At 39.4% G+C, this 16,894-nt stretch overlaps 3 protein-coding genes and 1 non-coding gene across 4 annotated transcripts; 2 read left to right on the top strand and 2 right to left on the bottom strand.

Moving 5' to 3' along the window:
- Nucleotides 1-8,580: 8,580 nt before the first annotated feature.
- LOC111909161 (pentatricopeptide repeat-containing protein At4g21065) lies at nt 8,581-10,857 on the bottom strand. The gene has a single exon (XM_023904952.3). The coding sequence runs from the start codon at nt 10,709-10,711 to the stop codon at nt 8,789-8,791; it is 1,923 nt and encodes a 640-aa protein (XP_023760720.1). The 5' UTR covers nt 10,712-10,857; the 3' UTR covers nt 8,581-8,788.
- Nucleotides 10,858-11,633: 776 nt separating this feature from the next.
- On the bottom strand, nt 11,634-13,974 carry LOC111909172 (protein CURVATURE THYLAKOID 1C, chloroplastic). Its single transcript, XM_023904961.2, has 7 exons — nt 13,817-13,974; nt 13,611-13,725; nt 12,558-12,652; nt 12,385-12,471; nt 12,173-12,235; nt 12,044-12,081; nt 11,634-11,840 (listed from the first exon to the last, which is right to left on the bottom strand). The coding sequence occupies exons 2-7, from the start codon at nt 13,711-13,713 to the stop codon at nt 11,786-11,788; spliced, it is 441 nt and encodes a 146-aa protein (XP_023760729.1). The 5' UTR covers nt 13,714-13,725; nt 13,817-13,974; the 3' UTR covers nt 11,634-11,785.
- Nucleotides 13,975-14,032: 58 nt separating this feature from the next.
- Nucleotides 14,033-14,105, top strand: TRNAA-UGC (transfer RNA alanine (anticodon UGC)). The gene has a single exon. It is a non-coding gene; the product is annotated as a tRNA-Ala (tRNA).
- Nucleotides 14,106-14,678: 573 nt separating this feature from the next.
- LOC111909181 (photosystem I reaction center subunit VI, chloroplastic) lies at nt 14,679-15,693 on the top strand. The gene is made up of 3 exons (XM_023904967.3): nt 14,679-14,925; nt 15,066-15,192; nt 15,331-15,693. Exons 1-3 carry the CDS (start codon nt 14,801-14,803, stop codon nt 15,508-15,510), a joined length of 432 nt encoding a protein of 143 aa, XP_023760735.1. The 5' UTR covers nt 14,679-14,800; the 3' UTR covers nt 15,511-15,693.
- The last annotated feature ends 1,201 nt before the right edge of the window (nt 15,694-16,894 follow it).

Below are 16,894 nucleotides of genomic sequence, written 5' to 3'. Positions count from 1 at the left end.
TATTTTGGGGAATACTTACTTGAGCTCGGCCGGTCGCGCACATCACACACTTCGTTCTTTCTAAAATCTCTTTCTTAACTTTTAGAAAACATTTCCTTTTTCAAAATCTTCTAATCCCTCGATTTGAGTTCAGACACCCCCGAGGGTGTGTCCGAATCCCTCAAACCAGGGCTCTGATACCAACTTGTAACGACCCAAATTTTACGTCCAACATTTTTTCTTTTTAAATAAATACTTAGAAAACGATTTTAATTAAAACATTGTCTGATCCAACCATTTCATAACATACATCGTGTCTAAAAAAACCGAAACATGAAAACAGTCAACTATCAGAGTATAAAATCCCAAAACGACTCATGGTGCGGAAAACGAGATGCGTGTATGATGTGTCGCTACTGCGCCAGCTCCTTCCCCCTTGAAGAAGAGGTACCTAAAAACAAAACTGCGAACCGTAAGCACGAAGCTTAGTGAGTTCCCCCATAATACCTCATACCATACAAACATACAATGAACTGCTAGGAGATACGAGCCTCACCCACACTCATGAAGATACGGGCCTCGCCCACACTCCGCTAGCTGGGGGATACGGGCCTCGCCCACACTCCGGTATCTGGGAGATACGGCCCTCGCCCACACTCCCTTATTTGAGAGATACGGGCCTCGCCCACACTCTGCTATCTGAGAGATACGGGCCTCGCCCACACTCCACTATCAGAGAGGTACAGGCCTCGCCCACACTCAGCTGCTAAACCATAACATACAAGTATCACACAGACAACGAGTATAAACAATTCTATCATACTGGCATATATCATAATCAAACTCAACCATAAGATACGGGCTCTGCCCACACTCCGACACTAAAATATCGTCTATACGGGCCGGCCTTGGTGCCTTAGACCCGTTACTACTGGAAGGAAAAGTCACCTCGAAAAGTAGCTACCGAAAGTCTGGCTGTTGCACCGGTAATCCTCCGACTACAAATCCATAAACATAGATTAGCCACTCATAATGACCCTTAGGTCAATTGACTGACCCCTCCCTAGTCCAAGGTCAACTCCTTGGTCAAAGTCAACTTCCAGTTGTCTGGACTCGCCGAGTTGTGGCACAGACTCGTTGAGTCCTTCTCCTACTAACCCAGTCCTACTCGCCAAGTCCCTCTTCCCACTCACTGAGTCACCCTTAACTCACTACTCGGGACTATAGAACCGACTCATGATCCGACTCGCCGAGTCCAAGAACAACTCGCCGAGTCCCACGAGCAGATCTCCTACTCGCTTCCAAATCCTCACCAGAGCATCCATTAAGAGGATTTGGGGTTCTGGGACTATTGTTGCACGTTAAATTGCTAATTCTGCGTGCATGTACGAAGGGTTGGACCTTCAACACTTAAACCCCTCTTACTCAGTGAAAGTTCATATGACTCGCCGAGTTTGAAGAACAACTCGTCGAGTTCGAGGCAATCTTCATAGGACTCGTCGAGTTGTTCATCCAACTCGCCGAGTCTAAGGCCATCTTCATAGAACTCGTCGAGTTCCACTTTGGGACTCGCCGAGTCCCTTCGATCCACTTCCCATACAGATCAAATCTAAGACATGCAACGCTTCTAAACCATAGATCTATGCTCCTAGGGCATGCTTATCACGTAAAGTTGCAAACTTTACGTGCATGCATGGCCCTATAAGCTCAAGAAGGCAAATCCAAGCTCTTTAAGAGGTCATACACTCAATAGGGACCTTAATAACTCCAACCACAGAGAATTTATACTTCTAAGATGTCCATAAGGTCCCAATCTGAAGTCCTTTCAGAACTTAGAGCATAAATACATGGAGTTTGAGGTTTTATGGCTTGAAAACCACTAATTTGGGACAAAAAGGGGATCTAATGAACTAGTGATCAAGGTAAGAACTTTTCTACCTGAATGGAAGCTTCTCACAGTGTAGATTCCGGATCTACCCCCCTCCTTGCACACTTAAACCTCCTCTTCCTTCCTCTAAGCTCCAAACCTTCTTCACAAAGCCAAAATCACTCTCAACAACAATATGGGGGCTAGGGTTTCTTTCTACAGCTCTCTGGAAGTGTTAGGGACAAAGGAGGCCAAGTTAGAGCGTTTAAATAGGGTGCAAATGCCCAGATTAGGGTTTTTGTCCAAACAGGGTCTACTCGCCGAGTCCGGGGACCAACTCGCCGAGTCCAAAGTTCAAACCCCGCGCCTTATCCCGCTCCTACTCAGCGAGTTGGTCCTTCAACTCGCTGAGTCCAAGGCAAAAATGCACTAAATTAAAATATTAATAAAAAGGAGTACGTACCAAGAACCAGGTGCTACAAATCTCCCCCACTTATTTTAGACTTCGTCCTCGAAGTCTGCTGCTCGATCCTGAAACAGCTCGGGGTACTGCTCCATCATCTCTTCCACCGGCTCCTAAGTCCACTCCGATCCCTTCTGGTGCTGCCATTGCACCTTCACGAGTTCCACCCTCTTGTTCCTTAGATCCTTCGACTTCCTATCGAGGATTGCCACAGGCCGCTCGATGTAATTCAGGTTGTCATCGACCTGAATATCCTCCAAATGCACCACTGTCGAGTCGTCTACCAAACACTTCCGCAATTGAGAGACGTGGAAAGTGTTGTGGATCTGGCTGAGTTCGGCTTGTAGATCCAACCTATACGCCACCTTGCCCACCCGGGCTATAACCCTGAATGGCCCAATGAACCTTGGGCCCAACTTGCCTCGCTTCCTGAATCGGATGACGCCTTTCCACGGTGACACCTTCAGGAGAACCATATCCCCGACTTGGAATTCCAAGTCTGAACGACGCTTGTTGGCATAACTTTTCTGCCGATTCTGGGCAGTCTGAAGCCTACTCCGGATCTGCTGGATCTTCTCTGTCGTCTGGAGCACCACTTCGGTGCTTCCCATGACCCTCTGGCCAACCTCTCCCCAACATATCGGGGTCCTGCACCTCCTTCCATACAACATCTTGAAGGGAGGACGGTCGATGCTCGCATGATAGCTATTATTATATGAGAACTCCGCCAACGGGAGGTAGGTATCCCAACTACCTCCGAAATCCAGAACACATGCCCGCAACATATCCTCTAACGTTTGGATGGTCCGCTCGCTCTGACCATCCGCCTGCGGGTGAAACACGGTGCTGAAATGCAGATGAGTACCCAACTCGTCATGGAACTTCTTCCAAAACCTGGAAGTAAAACGCACATCTCTGTCTGAAATCACTGATACTGGCACCCCGTGCCGCGCCACTACCTCCCTGATATAGATGTCGGCCAACTTCTCGGCCGAGATGCTCTCCTGAATTGGGATAAAATGGGCACTCTTGGTCAATCGGTCCACGATGACCCATATAGAATCCATTCCCCGCGCGGTCCTGGGTAGCTTCGTGATAAAATCCATCGTAATATCTTCCCATTTCCACAACGGGATATCCAACGGCTGCACCTTGCTGTGCGGTCTCTGATGCTCGGCCTTGACCTTCCTGCAGGTCAAGCACCGCTCGACGTACCAAGCCACATCCCGCTTCATGCAGGGCCACCAATAGTACAAACGAAGATCCCTATACATCTTCGTCGCCCCGGGATGAATGGAGAATCGAGATTTGTGCGCCTCCTCCATTAAGACCCGACGCACGCCTCCAAAGTACGGCACCCACACCTTGTGGTGTAATGTCAATAATCCCTTACTATCATAGTCGAAGGAGGAAACCTGACCCACTATGCGCTCACTCTTCCGATGTTCCTCCTTCATGGCCTCATGTTGGGCCTCCCAAATCCGCTCCAAAAGCGGAGTCACCACTGTCATCTGCATGCAAATATCCCTGATCGGCGCCGCCTTGCGGCGAAGCGCATCGGCCACCACATTGGCCTTCCCCGGGTGGTAAAGGATCTCACAATCATAATCCTTCACCACATCGAGCCACCGACGCTGCCTCATGTTCAGATTCGACTGATAAAGGAGGTACCTCAAACTCTTGTGGTCCGTGTAAATGGTACACCGAACCCCATAGAGGTAATGTCGCCAAATCTTGAGGGCGAAGACCACCGCCCCCAACTCTAAATCATGCGTCGGGTAGTTCGCCTCGTAAGGCTTCAGCTGCCTCGAAGCGTAGGCAATGACATAACCTCTCTGCATCAGTACCGCACCCAACCCTGAAATGGATGCGTCACAATATACCACAAAATCCTCTACTCCCTCTGGCAGGGCTAGGATTGGTGCCTCGCACAATCTCTGTCTCAGAACCTCGAATGTTGCCTGCTGCTCAGGCCCCCATCAAAAGACCACGACTTTCTTAGTCAGCCGTGTCAGGGGTACGACTATCTTGGAGAAGTCCTGAATGAATCTCCGATACTAGCCCGCTAATCCCAGGAAACTCCGAATCTCCCATCTCATCACGGCCTCCACCTTGGCCGGGTCTACTGAAATCCCATTCTGGTTGACAAGGTGCCCAAGAAACTGCACCTCGCACAACCAAAACTCACATTTGGAGAACTTGGCGTACAAGCTCTCCCTCCTCAAGGTCTCCAAAACGTCTCTCAGATGCTCCTCATGCGTCTTGGAATAAACCAAGATGTCATCAATGAAAACTATCATAGACCGATCCAACATCGGTCTACACATCCGGTTCATGAGGTCCATGAACGCGGCAGGAGCATTGGTGAGCCAAAACGGCATCACCACGAACTCATAATGGCCATAACGTGATCAGATCTCATACTCGCTTCCAAATCCTCACTAGAGCACCCCTTAAGAGGATTTGGGGTTCTGGGACTATTGCTACACGTTAAATTGCTAATTCCGCGTGCAGGTACGAAGGGTTGGACCTTAAACACTTAAACCCCTCTTACTCAGTGAAAGTTCATATGACTCGTCGAGTTTGAAGAACAACTTGTCGAGTTCCAGGCAATCTTCATAGGACTCGGCGAGTTGTTCATCCAACTCGCCGAGTCTAATGCCGTCTTCATAGAACTCGCTGAGTTCCACTTTGGGACTCGCCGAGTCCCTTCGATCCACTTCCCATACAGACCAAATCTGAGACATGCAACGCTTCTAAACCATAGATCTATGCTCCTAGGGCATGCTTATCACGTAAAGTTGCAAACTTTACGTGCATGCATGGCCTTATAAGCTCAAGAAGGCAAATCCAAGCTCTTTAAGAGGTCATACACTCAATAGGGACCTCAATAACTCCAACCATAGAGACTTTATACTTCTAAGATGTCCATAAGGTCCCAATCTGAAGCCCTTTCATAACTTAGAGCATAAATACATGGAGTTTGAGGTTTTAGGGCTTGAAAACCACTAATTTGGGACAAAAAGGGGATCTAATGAACTAGTGATCAAGGTAAGAACTTTTCTACCTGAATGGAAGCTTCTCATAGTGTAGATTCCGGATCTACCTCCCCTCCTTGCACACTTAAACCTCCTCTTCCTTCCTCTAAGCTCCAAACCTTCTTCACAAAGCCAAAATCACTCTAAAGAACAATATGGGGGCTAGGGTTTCTTTCTACAGCTCTCTGGAAGTGTTAGGGACAAAGGAGGCCAAGTTAGAGCGTTTAAATAGGGTGCAAATGCCCAGATTAGGGTTTTTGTCCAAACAGGGTCTACTCGTCGAGTCCAGGGACCGACTCGCCGAGTCCAAAGTTCAAACCCTGTGCCTTATCTCGCTCCTACTCGGCGAGTTGGTCCTTTAACTCGCCGAGTCCAAGGCAAAAATGCACTAAATTAAAATATTAATCACAAGGAGTACGTACCAGGAACCAGGTGCTACATATTAATCATTCCAAGGATTAGTATACCTGTAACGATGCACCATATTAATCAATCACACTACTTACATCATTTTGGAATCAGCTATGGCTAACCCTAGTCAACCAACGACCCCATAACGAACATTCCTCATCATGTCATATCGGGTGATGAAACATTACCTCTAAATGGGTGAAGACATGGGTATGCATATTGATAATCTCCTTTTTTTCATACCTAGGATCACTATAAAAACCTAAAAGGTCGATCCTATTCTAGGGTGAGCTCTGGGTTACACTTGGATGCTCAAGTTAGTATATGCATAGGTGGGAAAGAAGAATATCATAGCAAAGAGTGTGAGTTGCCTCTTAAGACCTTGTTTGTGACTAGTGTTTATATTTTTGGCACAAAAAATAAGGTTTGTCTTTTAGATTGGTCCAAATTACTAGGTACAAGGTATACTTGTGATATAATGTATGTTGTGACATTTCTACTCGGTGGGTTGAGCATAATCGGTGTGAATGATGGTCATAAAAAGATTTGTTAAAGCTAACCATTAGACTCGCATGTCGTGGTTTTTGGAATTACTGGTTCATAAAAGGCAAGATAGGAAAGCCATGTTAGTGACAGGTTCAGGTAACTATTTAGATTAGGCGAGGTCCACTACTATGGTCAACTTGTAACACCCTATGACCTAGTATAATGTACACATTTTTTTTTTTGCTTTTTTTTTTTTTTTTGTCTTTTTTAGAAACATTTGTTACATACATGAGTATCTAGGGGGAATTTCAATCTTGTTATCGTGGTATCACCCAATAAGGAATCAGTTAGTCATATCTTGGGGCGAGAACCGACGATACACTTTGATGAATAAGTCGGTAACATGGGGATACGATATTGAGAATTAGGAAGACAATTTTTTTGAGTGATAAGTTTCGACCTTTTTAGAGTGTTGTATTTACAGGCCATGGTATACAATGACATGTCAAAAATGTCAATCTTACATGGTCCTATTGGTTGGGAGTAGTGCTCAAAATCAATGGCGGTATATATATAAAGAAGACGTTGGGCTTCTTTTGTCTATGGCCCACCCCAAATCAAACAAGAAATTGAATATGTGTGTTACTGTCGTGTTACTTCCATTTTGTCATATATGTCAAGTCTCAAGAATATATGATTCCACTTTTTCAACAGTTCGCAAGTAAATGTTCTTCACTGTTTCTTATTCAATTTGCTAATTTTTATTCATCAATTGCCATTATCAGCCTATCAGGTTAGTAAATTAAAATTTCTGTTTTTCTAAATCCTAATTGTTCAATTACTTCATTATTGTTTTTATTTTAATCATAGATTTTATATTTTTGTTATAGGTTTCTAATAAATTAGGTTATTATTTATTTCTATGAATTAATTATTTGTATTATTATAAGTTTGCAATTGTAGAAAAATATAAGACTATTTTGTAATTGATTTTTTTTTTGTGCTTAGTGAATTTTGTTGAGTAATGAGACCAAAGCAAAAAGGTTAGATTCATTTTTTACACGTAATGTTTTACCAAGAGGCGAAGAGAAAACCACAATATAATTAGATAATCAAATATCTTCAAAGGATAAGAACCTATCATCATCATTACCTGTTGAGAACCCTGAACCACCTCCGGAAGATGGTAACCATCCACCATCTTTGACAGTTGAGAATCCTAGCTTTTGTTCTATTGAACATGATCCTGGAATACGTCTACCTATATGAAAATATGCAACCAATATGTATGATGAAATCAGACGGGCATACTTAAGATCTGGGCCACATCAATCGGTGTTACCTAAATATCCTGCATCTTGGTCAAAAAATCATCCACGACAATTTCAGTCTAGATGATATTCCGAATTTCCTTGGCCTGAGTATTCTCAAATTAAAAATAAAGCATATCGTTATCTGATTCTATTTGCAAACTTGCAAAAAAATATTATTATCTTGATTTCATTGACCAAGAAATAGTTGTTTTAAAATTTCAGTTGAAGCACTTTGAAGCTTATGTAAAGGGTCATCCAGATTTGGGAAAGTTGTCATCTATTGCTGAAGTTTGTCAAGGTTTGGCAGAAACATGAAAAACAAGTCACTACTCTCTTGTTAATAGATTGATTCGGCTTGTGTTGACACTTCCAGTGTCTACTACAACTACTGAGCGTGCATTTTCTGCTATGAAAATTGTAAAGAATAGACTACGTAATAAAATGATGATGATTTTATTGTTGATAGTTTGGTTCTTTACATCGAGAAAGATATTGCTAAGTTTTTCAGTTTAGATTCCATTTTAGATGATTTTAATGATGTAAAAGAGCGTCGTGTGCAACTTAAATAAACAATTTACTTTAGAATGCACACATTGTTACATTTTGTTATCATTTGGAGTGTTTTTCTACTCGTTCATATTTTGTAAATTATTTGACCTACCCTAAAACAATACTATGGCCACACCACAACTCAAAATGACTTCAGCCGACTATATTTGGTGGATCTAGATGTCATCCACCATTCCTCGAGTGAGCATTAGTTCGTCCCATCTAGAATTTGGGGATGAGAGCATCCTCCGTAAATGTGGTGTTACATGTGGTAGGTCAGGTGACTGACTGGAACGGGGAGAAATCTGATGTCGTCAACTACGGTTCCGATGAGATGAAGGTTACGATTCCAATACCATTTGAAGAAATCAAAAAATTGGAATGGTTTTGGTAGTTGATAGAGAGGTTAAAAGCTTAACTAAATGGCAATGCAAGTCTATCCTACAAAATCTAACACTAATTATCATGATGGAATTTAAAGCACCAAGAAACAACCGAACAATTTTATTAAGTTGCATATGAATCAAACATCAACAAAAACACACTTTTATCAAATTATATGTCAAATGAAACATAACAATTCTCTTGCACATGTGATTTTCACAAAACAAAAATTTTCCACTTAATTTCAAAATAATCATTAAAATTGTAAAAATCATCCGTCCACGAGTCCACAACCCACTCACCAATAATCTCCACAAGAACACATACCATCTTTGAAATGATGGTACCGATTTAAATCTCTACACACAATCTCCCTCTCAGTAATCTTGGATATAAACTTAATTGCAACATGACAATCCTCACAAACCCGAAGATTTTTCGTGATCAAAAGTCTACTCCGAGGTGGAGTACTAATCAACCCAAAAGCAATCGCTAGCCTCTCACTATGCCTACACACCATCCTTATCTTCTCATCATCATCCACATCATGAAACACGGGTGTAGTGTTAGGAACATATCCGGCTTCACTCATCAACTTTTCAACCCTTTTTAGTTCCGCATCTATCTCATCGGACATAGGATGACTCGTATCACCCGAAAGAAACGCGTTCACTTTATTGTTGACTTCAATCCAACTACACGCGACGTCTTTTTTAAGTTCCCGCTTTGTCATTAGCTCCCGAAGCTTTTCCACTCCCGAATACCGCCCGGCTTGCGCGTAAATATTCGACATGATCACATAGTTTCCAGGTTCATCTGGTTCGAGCTCGGTCAACTTTTCTAATGCAAGTTCACCAAGCTCGACATTTCCATGGATTTTACAGGAATTTAACAGTGCCCCCCATACACCGGCGTCTGGGATGATTGTCATATTCTTGATCATGTTATACGCTTCGTCTAATCGGCCATAATGGCCGATTAGATCGATGATAGACGAATAGTGTTGAACGGTTGGTTCTATTTTGTAATTGTGGATCATTGATTCGAAATATTCTCTCCCTTTTTGTAGCAAACCTCCATGGTTACAAGCAGAGAGAACACCGACAAAAGTTATGTGATCGGGATTGGCTTCACATGTCATTTTTTCGAACAAATTTAGCGCTTCGGTTGCATGTCCATGCATTGCGTACCCTGTAATCATGGCGTTCCAAGAAGCAATACGTTTTTCTGATAATTGATTGAAGAGAATTCTGGCTACCTTCACGTATCCACTTTTGGCATACATATCAACAAGTGCGGTTTTTACTTTGCCTTGAAAGTAAAACCCTTGTCTCCAGCTATGCCCATGAAGCTCTCTGCCTTGTGGGAGGGATGCCATGTCAGCAGCAGCGGAGATGGTGGTGACAAGAGTCGCGACAGTTGGTCTCACCATGTTTGAGGCCATTTCACTGCACAAAACCAAGCAGTCTTCAGGGTGACTGTTTTGAGCGTATGCAGCAAGCATGGAGTTCCATACGACAACATCTCTTTGGAGTATTTTATCAAACACCTGACGTGCATTATTGACGTTTCCACATTTTGCATACATATCGATTAAAGCTGCACCCACAAAAACATCCGTTTCCCATCCCGTTCTCACCACATGGTCATGAACATCCCGCCCAGTATCGATCGCACTAAGATTCGAACATGCTTTGAGAACAAACGGGAATGTAAAATTATCAGGAATAACGCCCTTATTGATCATTTCATAATACAGCGAAATCGCAGCATTGTAAGGGCCGTTCCAAGCATACCCACGAATCAAAACGTTCCAAAGAAAGGCATTTCGTTTAGAAATTCTATCGAATAGTAGGTGGGCATTAGACAAATGGTTGCACGAACAGTATAAATCAACGAGTTTAGTACCTAAAATTGTGTCGTTTCCAAGACCAATTAAGCAAAGATGTGCATGAAGCTGTCTACCTGGCTGAATCGCCCTTCGAGCAATGAATATTTTTAGGATATGTTGGTAATCTAATGGAGAACGATTGGTCAGGTGGAGCTTCGGAGGAAGATGGCGATGATGGGTTGTTTGTGAGTGATATGATGATCGACATTGTTGTCGTGAACCCGATGAAGAATCAGAATCAACAATGGTGGTGAGAGAGGAAAACAGGAGTTTGTCATGTGAAAGAGTCCATCTCTTGAGTTTTGCTGTCGCTTGAACTCGAATCAGCATTTGGCTTCTGGTTCAACAATGCATGCAATAGCGACTAGCGAGCATTTACATCAGATTTTTATTTTATGTACAATTCTAACACCTTTTTATTTTTTATTTTTTATTTTCTAGGGAAATTAAGTAATCTAACTTTTTTTAATGTGTATTTGAAAAAAAAAAACCCAAATTATTTTTCTTGTATTTATTTATTTTATTTTTTTTTGCAAAAATATTCACTTTGTCTGGAATGGGGTATTCACGACAAAGAAAAAACATTTTCTTTGACTAATTACGGAATGACATTCCAGACATTTTCTTTGAAAAACAAGTCAGAAATCCGAAGAACAACTCCAGAACTTCGAAAAAAAATCGTTTTTTACTTAAAATTAACTAAAAGTTAGAAAAACATACTAATGTAAACTATATACGATATTAATATATGAAATTAAACATTTTATTAAGAAACGGTAACATGCACAATACTCCGGAATTAGGCATTCTGGAGAAAGTGGTTATTTTTCAAAAACTGAAAAAATATGGTTACTTTTTTTAAACCTCATTTGTAATGGTTAGTTAACTCAATTTCCTATTAATTAACGTAATTTTCTTGTTTTACATAAAATAATAATATACTTATATACTTAATATTTAGTTCCTTAATAGTGATACGGAAATCTCAACTGGGATTTTTTTTTAACTTAAAACATCTAAAAATCCTACTATTCGCCCATTAATGTGAGCATTGAAATTTTGTCAAGAAAAGTATTCAATATATCTCTTTCTCTAGATTTAGATAACTTTACTTACACAAAACATCAAATACAACATCTTTATCATATCATCTTGCTCACGTGATGGTTGTATGCGGATTTAACAAATTTAATAGACTTATTAACAAGATGACATGATATAGATATTACAATTACATTGATATATAAGCTCATTTATAAAAGCTATATATATAATTTATGAAAACCAGTAAAAAACAACTCGAAGTTTATTCAGACGACAAGAAAAGTATTTATTACTGTTACATAAACATATCGTGGCCTAGAGTTGAACTTGTTACATTTACAACTTTGATTTCGTCATAAATCATTGACTGATAACATCAGATAACGACTTGTTGATGATCTGAATCAGCTCTTCCCTGTAAAGCAATGAGACAAAATTATTAAAGCATCTTTTACTTTTATTCTCAACTATCCAAACATGTTTAAATGTAGAGTTCTCATGGCATCTGGTGCATTAGTGTTTTGGTATCATGGTATGATCCTACCCGATCCTCAAAACTTTTTTTAAAAAAAAACACATTTTATTTTTCCTAAACTTATGAAAAAGAATATATTTTACCTGTCGGGTTTGAATAACAGATAACGATAGACAAACCACTGAAAAAGTGAAAATGAAGAAAATGTTAATATATGAAAAAAGTTTGCAAATTAGGAAAGTCAACATTACATGTAGAATAAGAGTACTTACTGTTGAAAACGAAATGCCAATAAGCTCAAATACGCCTGGGAGGACCGGAAGTTTGTCTATAGCCTACTCACATCACATGACAAATAGAGTCACAATATTTGTTAATAGGAGATAACATATATAGCTGTCCAGATTAAGTGCTTAACCCTTTAAGCTCATTAAGTCAAAAAGAAACACCTCCTTAATTAAAGATACAGAGAGTAAGCATATACCGTGACTACATTAAGCGAGACCCACAAAGCAACAACAGATGCAAATCCCAATCCAATAAGAGCAATTCTATCTTCTGGTGTATCCCACTGTTCAAATGTCACACATACGCAAGCATTTAAGACTAAAATAAGAAGAAAAAAGTTTGCAGTTGGAAAAAGCAGCAGATACTTACAAAATTTTGGACAGACTCAATGATGCTTAAAGAGGTAGAAGACTCTGTGCTCCCACTTGTAGCCATTGCAATAACAGCAGCACGCCTTTGTTGTCCTGTAGTCAAATAATGGTATAAAACAAGCATGAATAATGAGATCTAAAAGTTATAAAGCATGCCACATCATCATCATAAAGTTTGGTGGTTTTTCTTTTGCATGTTGCAATACATGGTTGCCTGATCAATTTGGTTTATATTGTGCCTAGAACTTATGTTTCTTTTCATCATTTCTTCATTAACGTGCCTCCACTTTACTTTTCAGGGTCAAATGAACTATTTTATAAATTCAAATTCCACGAAATTGTTTCTATTAGAGTTGAATCGATACAATGGAAACAGTTTGGAGATTAAAATCACCAATGAACATATGCCAATTTTGACAATGAATAAGGCTAGATTTGAATTTTTTAAGAGTCAGAAGTTGACTTTTGGGGAAGGAGGGAGTAAAGGGCTGTTTGGATTTGTGGCTTCATTGGAGTCAAAATAGTCAGTTTTGAGTGTTTGATAAAAGGCCAATATGATTATGATATTCTAAAGCAAGTAAGTAGATAAATATAAAACTAACTGATAATGTTATTATTGAATTTTGATTCTTCTGTTATAATAAACACACATTCAATAATCAAATACCCTTACTCCTTGATACATAACGATTCTAACATGAAATATACAATAATTTGCACACTTGGAATTAAGTATAGAATCAAACATCACTTATTACCATCAACAATCGAAGGCAAATTAATCAAGAACAGAACTTAAATCAATTCATTCATTGAAAAATTATAACAATAATGAAAACCCCATGAACATGTAAATCAATTCAGGTCAGAGCTCATCATAGACAAGGGAAAACAAAAAATGATTGAACTTCAGGAACTGATATTAATAAATTGATTTACTTCGAAATTTAAACTTCAATAACAACCCTCACAATGCAACTGACACAGATTGAGCAATCGATTAAAAACTCATAATTGGATTGGGTAAACAAAAAAAAGGGGGGAAATGTACCTCCAATGGCAGAAACAGTGTGCTTATGCAGAGGTGAGAATAAGGATTGTTTGCTAATGGTGAGTAGAGGAGGAAGAGGCAGATTGGAGATCAAACAAGCCATGTGTGCCTGAAACTATGAATATGAAAAGTAAACTAAGGTTATTCACCTTCAGAATCAAGCAAACTTTATCAGAAAAAATGAAGAAAATTGGTAATAGAATTACAAGATGATTGAAAGGGTATCAAGATATTAAGCTCTTTGGTTCCTTTGTTGATAGCCTGCAACTGTACTTACCTCGAAATAGAAGACAGCGAAAGCGTGTGTATATGGGTGGGAAGAGAGAGCTCCCCTTCATCACCACAAATTATCTGTAGGCCCCAGAGATAGGTGCAGTTACTTTTAGAATATTTATAATATACTTGAAGAATGTTGGCAAATCGGGGATGTAGCTCAAATGGTAGAGCGCTCGCTTTGCATGCGAGAGGCACGGGGCTCGATCCCCCGCATCTCCAATTTTACTTTATGTTTATTTTTTTTTCATATAAATGTGTTCTATACATTATATCTTTTTTCATGTAAATCCTTGCTATAAGAATGTATACATGTTTAGTTGTGTTAAATTGCATTAAGGTTTTATATATTAAAAGTATACATTTTAGATGATGTTCGACCAATTTTAATATTTTTAGCTGAATTTATTGTTTTAATTTCTTAAAAATAATTTGTAATCTGAATAAATTCATTTAATAAGTAAACTATAAAAAAAAATAATTAACAATCACTAGATGAATTGTCCATTACCATATAAAATCATGGTTATGAAAGGATTAATTCCATTACTGTTACCTGTAAAATTATAAATTTGGAAAAGAACAAAGCCTACCCCAAAAGATCGAATTTCGGCGTTAACACAAAATCTAAAGTTGTCACTTGTCAGACTGGATAATAGATAATCGTATACGAGATAGGCTTATCCAAGTCTAATCCACATGTCAACTCCGTATTGGTTAACTAAAGAGCATATCTTTCTCCTTTCAAAAACATTTGCCAAATGGCAACCCATTATTCATGCAAGATGATCAAAAGCCCCACACATCCCCTGTTGCTTCATCTCGTTGACTATAACCTGACTAATCAATTCGTTTGACAACAACAACAACGACAATTTAGTAGAAACACTGTTTTGAGCTCTAATTTTTGTCCAACAATGGCATCTCTTACAACCTGCGCACCCGCCGCAGCCACCGTCAAAGGCCTCGGAGGCAGTTCACTCACCGGGACTAAGCTTATCCTCAAGCCTTCTCGCGCGAGTTTCAGACCCACTTCAAACAGGTGCTGTTACTCTTTGATAAATACTTATTCTTGTGTTTTAAATCAGTATTTTACTCCACAATTTGTAATGAAATGTCTGGTTGAAATCGGCGATTTCCTAATTGTTCTTGTTATTGTGGGAAAATCTTGAATATATGCAGAGCTGGTGCTGTGGTAGCTAAATACGGCGACAAAAGTGTGTACTTTGATTTGGAAGATTTGGGCAACACCACTGGTCAATGGGACGTGTATGGCTCTGATGCCCCCTCACCTTACAATTCCCTCCAGGTATTCGATATAATGCCTCAGTGAACTTGTTATCTCCATTCCTATGTTTTGAAATCGTATGGGTAAAGGGGTGAACTGATGGTGTAAGTTCTAACTTTTTTGACGAGTAAATGACTATTTTACCCTTTTTGGTCGTAGAGCAAGTTCTTTGAGACATTCGCTGCTCCTTTTACCAAGAGAGGATTGTTGCTTAAATTCTTGATATTGGGAGGTGGTTCGACTCTTGCTTACTTCAGCTCCACTGCAACCGGAGATGTCCTACCGATTGTGAAGGGCCCACAACAAAAACCGAAGCTCGGTCCACGTGGCAAGATCTAATTGGATCAACAACAATCTCAACTCTTGTTAGTATGGTTTAAATGTATCTATGCTATATAGTTTGTAAGTATGTCTGATTTCTGCTTATAAGATCTCATCAATTTTCCATGTTATGGTCGTTTGAGAAAGGAATAGTTATGGTTTGTGCAACTATTTTTGGTTCAAAAGTTGTGATTGTTTGAATTTTGTGCGTTTTCCATGTTGCAACTAATCCATAAATAGACTTGGTCAAGATTATATAATAAGGCCAAATGCAATAAATAGCAATGTACTTTCATTTTTGTGTATTATAGCACTCCATTTTCGTTTCTTTTTATTACAACATTATACTTTTTGCATTTTTTATAAGACATTGTTCAACAACCTAATTGTAATATTGTAATTTCATTTTTTTCTTATTACGACGTTATACTTCAAAAAATCCACCTAATTATAAAAAGGAAGATTGGCTTGTATTTAGATGAAATTGTTGTAATGGGATAAATTTCTCAAAGTACAATGCTACAATAGGAAGAAATGAAAGCATTTTACTATAATAAACAAATTAATGAAAGTATGATGGTATAATAAACAAATTAATGAAAAAGAGTGTCGCTATTTTTTGCATTTGACAATTTCTAATAACACCGTATGTAGTTGGTGTCCTTTACAAGATTGTGTTTGTTACACGGGATAAGACCATTGTTGCAAAACTCGTTAGGCGTTCCCACGGCGGCCGACTAGCGCCTAACGAGTATTTGGTCTAGGCGTGGAGTACTCGGATTGGATAAATTATATGAAATTAATTTTCAGAAAATTGTATATATAACAAATATAACAAGTTTATTAAAAATTATAACAAAATAGATGAATATTAATAAGAATTATAGATTTTTTTCTAAAAAAAATTCGAAATTTTCGGCTTTTATCAATTTTTTCCAAATTTGACGGATTCCAATTTTTTCCGAATTTGACTGATTTTTAACCGAGTTTGACCGATTCCTAATTAGGCTCCTCGGCTCCTACCCGATTTCGATTAATCGGCCGCCTAGGCCGACTTTTGCAACAATGGACAAGACTAAATGTGACTGTGAGATTAAACCTGGACAAATTGTCCAAGGATATTACGTCTTTTGCATATATAAGAGATCCAACGTGAGTCTCTATCACACTTTTGGTGGGACAAAAAATTGCAAGTTTTATCCCATTGACATTACAGAGTCTCAGTCCAAATGCATATGCATGACAAACACAATACAAGTCTGTGATGTGTCATGTCCTACATAACAAATGAGATCTAAAGGTTCTTTACATGAAACAAACTCAAAACTACATTATTTGTGTCCGTATACTATCCACCTCAAAGGCTCAAAGGGCCGATGGTTTAAAAAATAAAAAAATAAAA

The sequence above is a fragment of the Lactuca sativa genome, chromosome 1, assembly GCF_002870075.4.
Source record: "Lactuca sativa cultivar Salinas chromosome 1, Lsat_Salinas_v11, whole genome shotgun sequence".
Lineage (NCBI taxonomy): Eukaryota > Viridiplantae > Streptophyta > Magnoliopsida > Asterales > Asteraceae > Lactuca > Lactuca sativa.
This window is presented reverse-complemented; position numbering and strand designations above follow the sequence as displayed.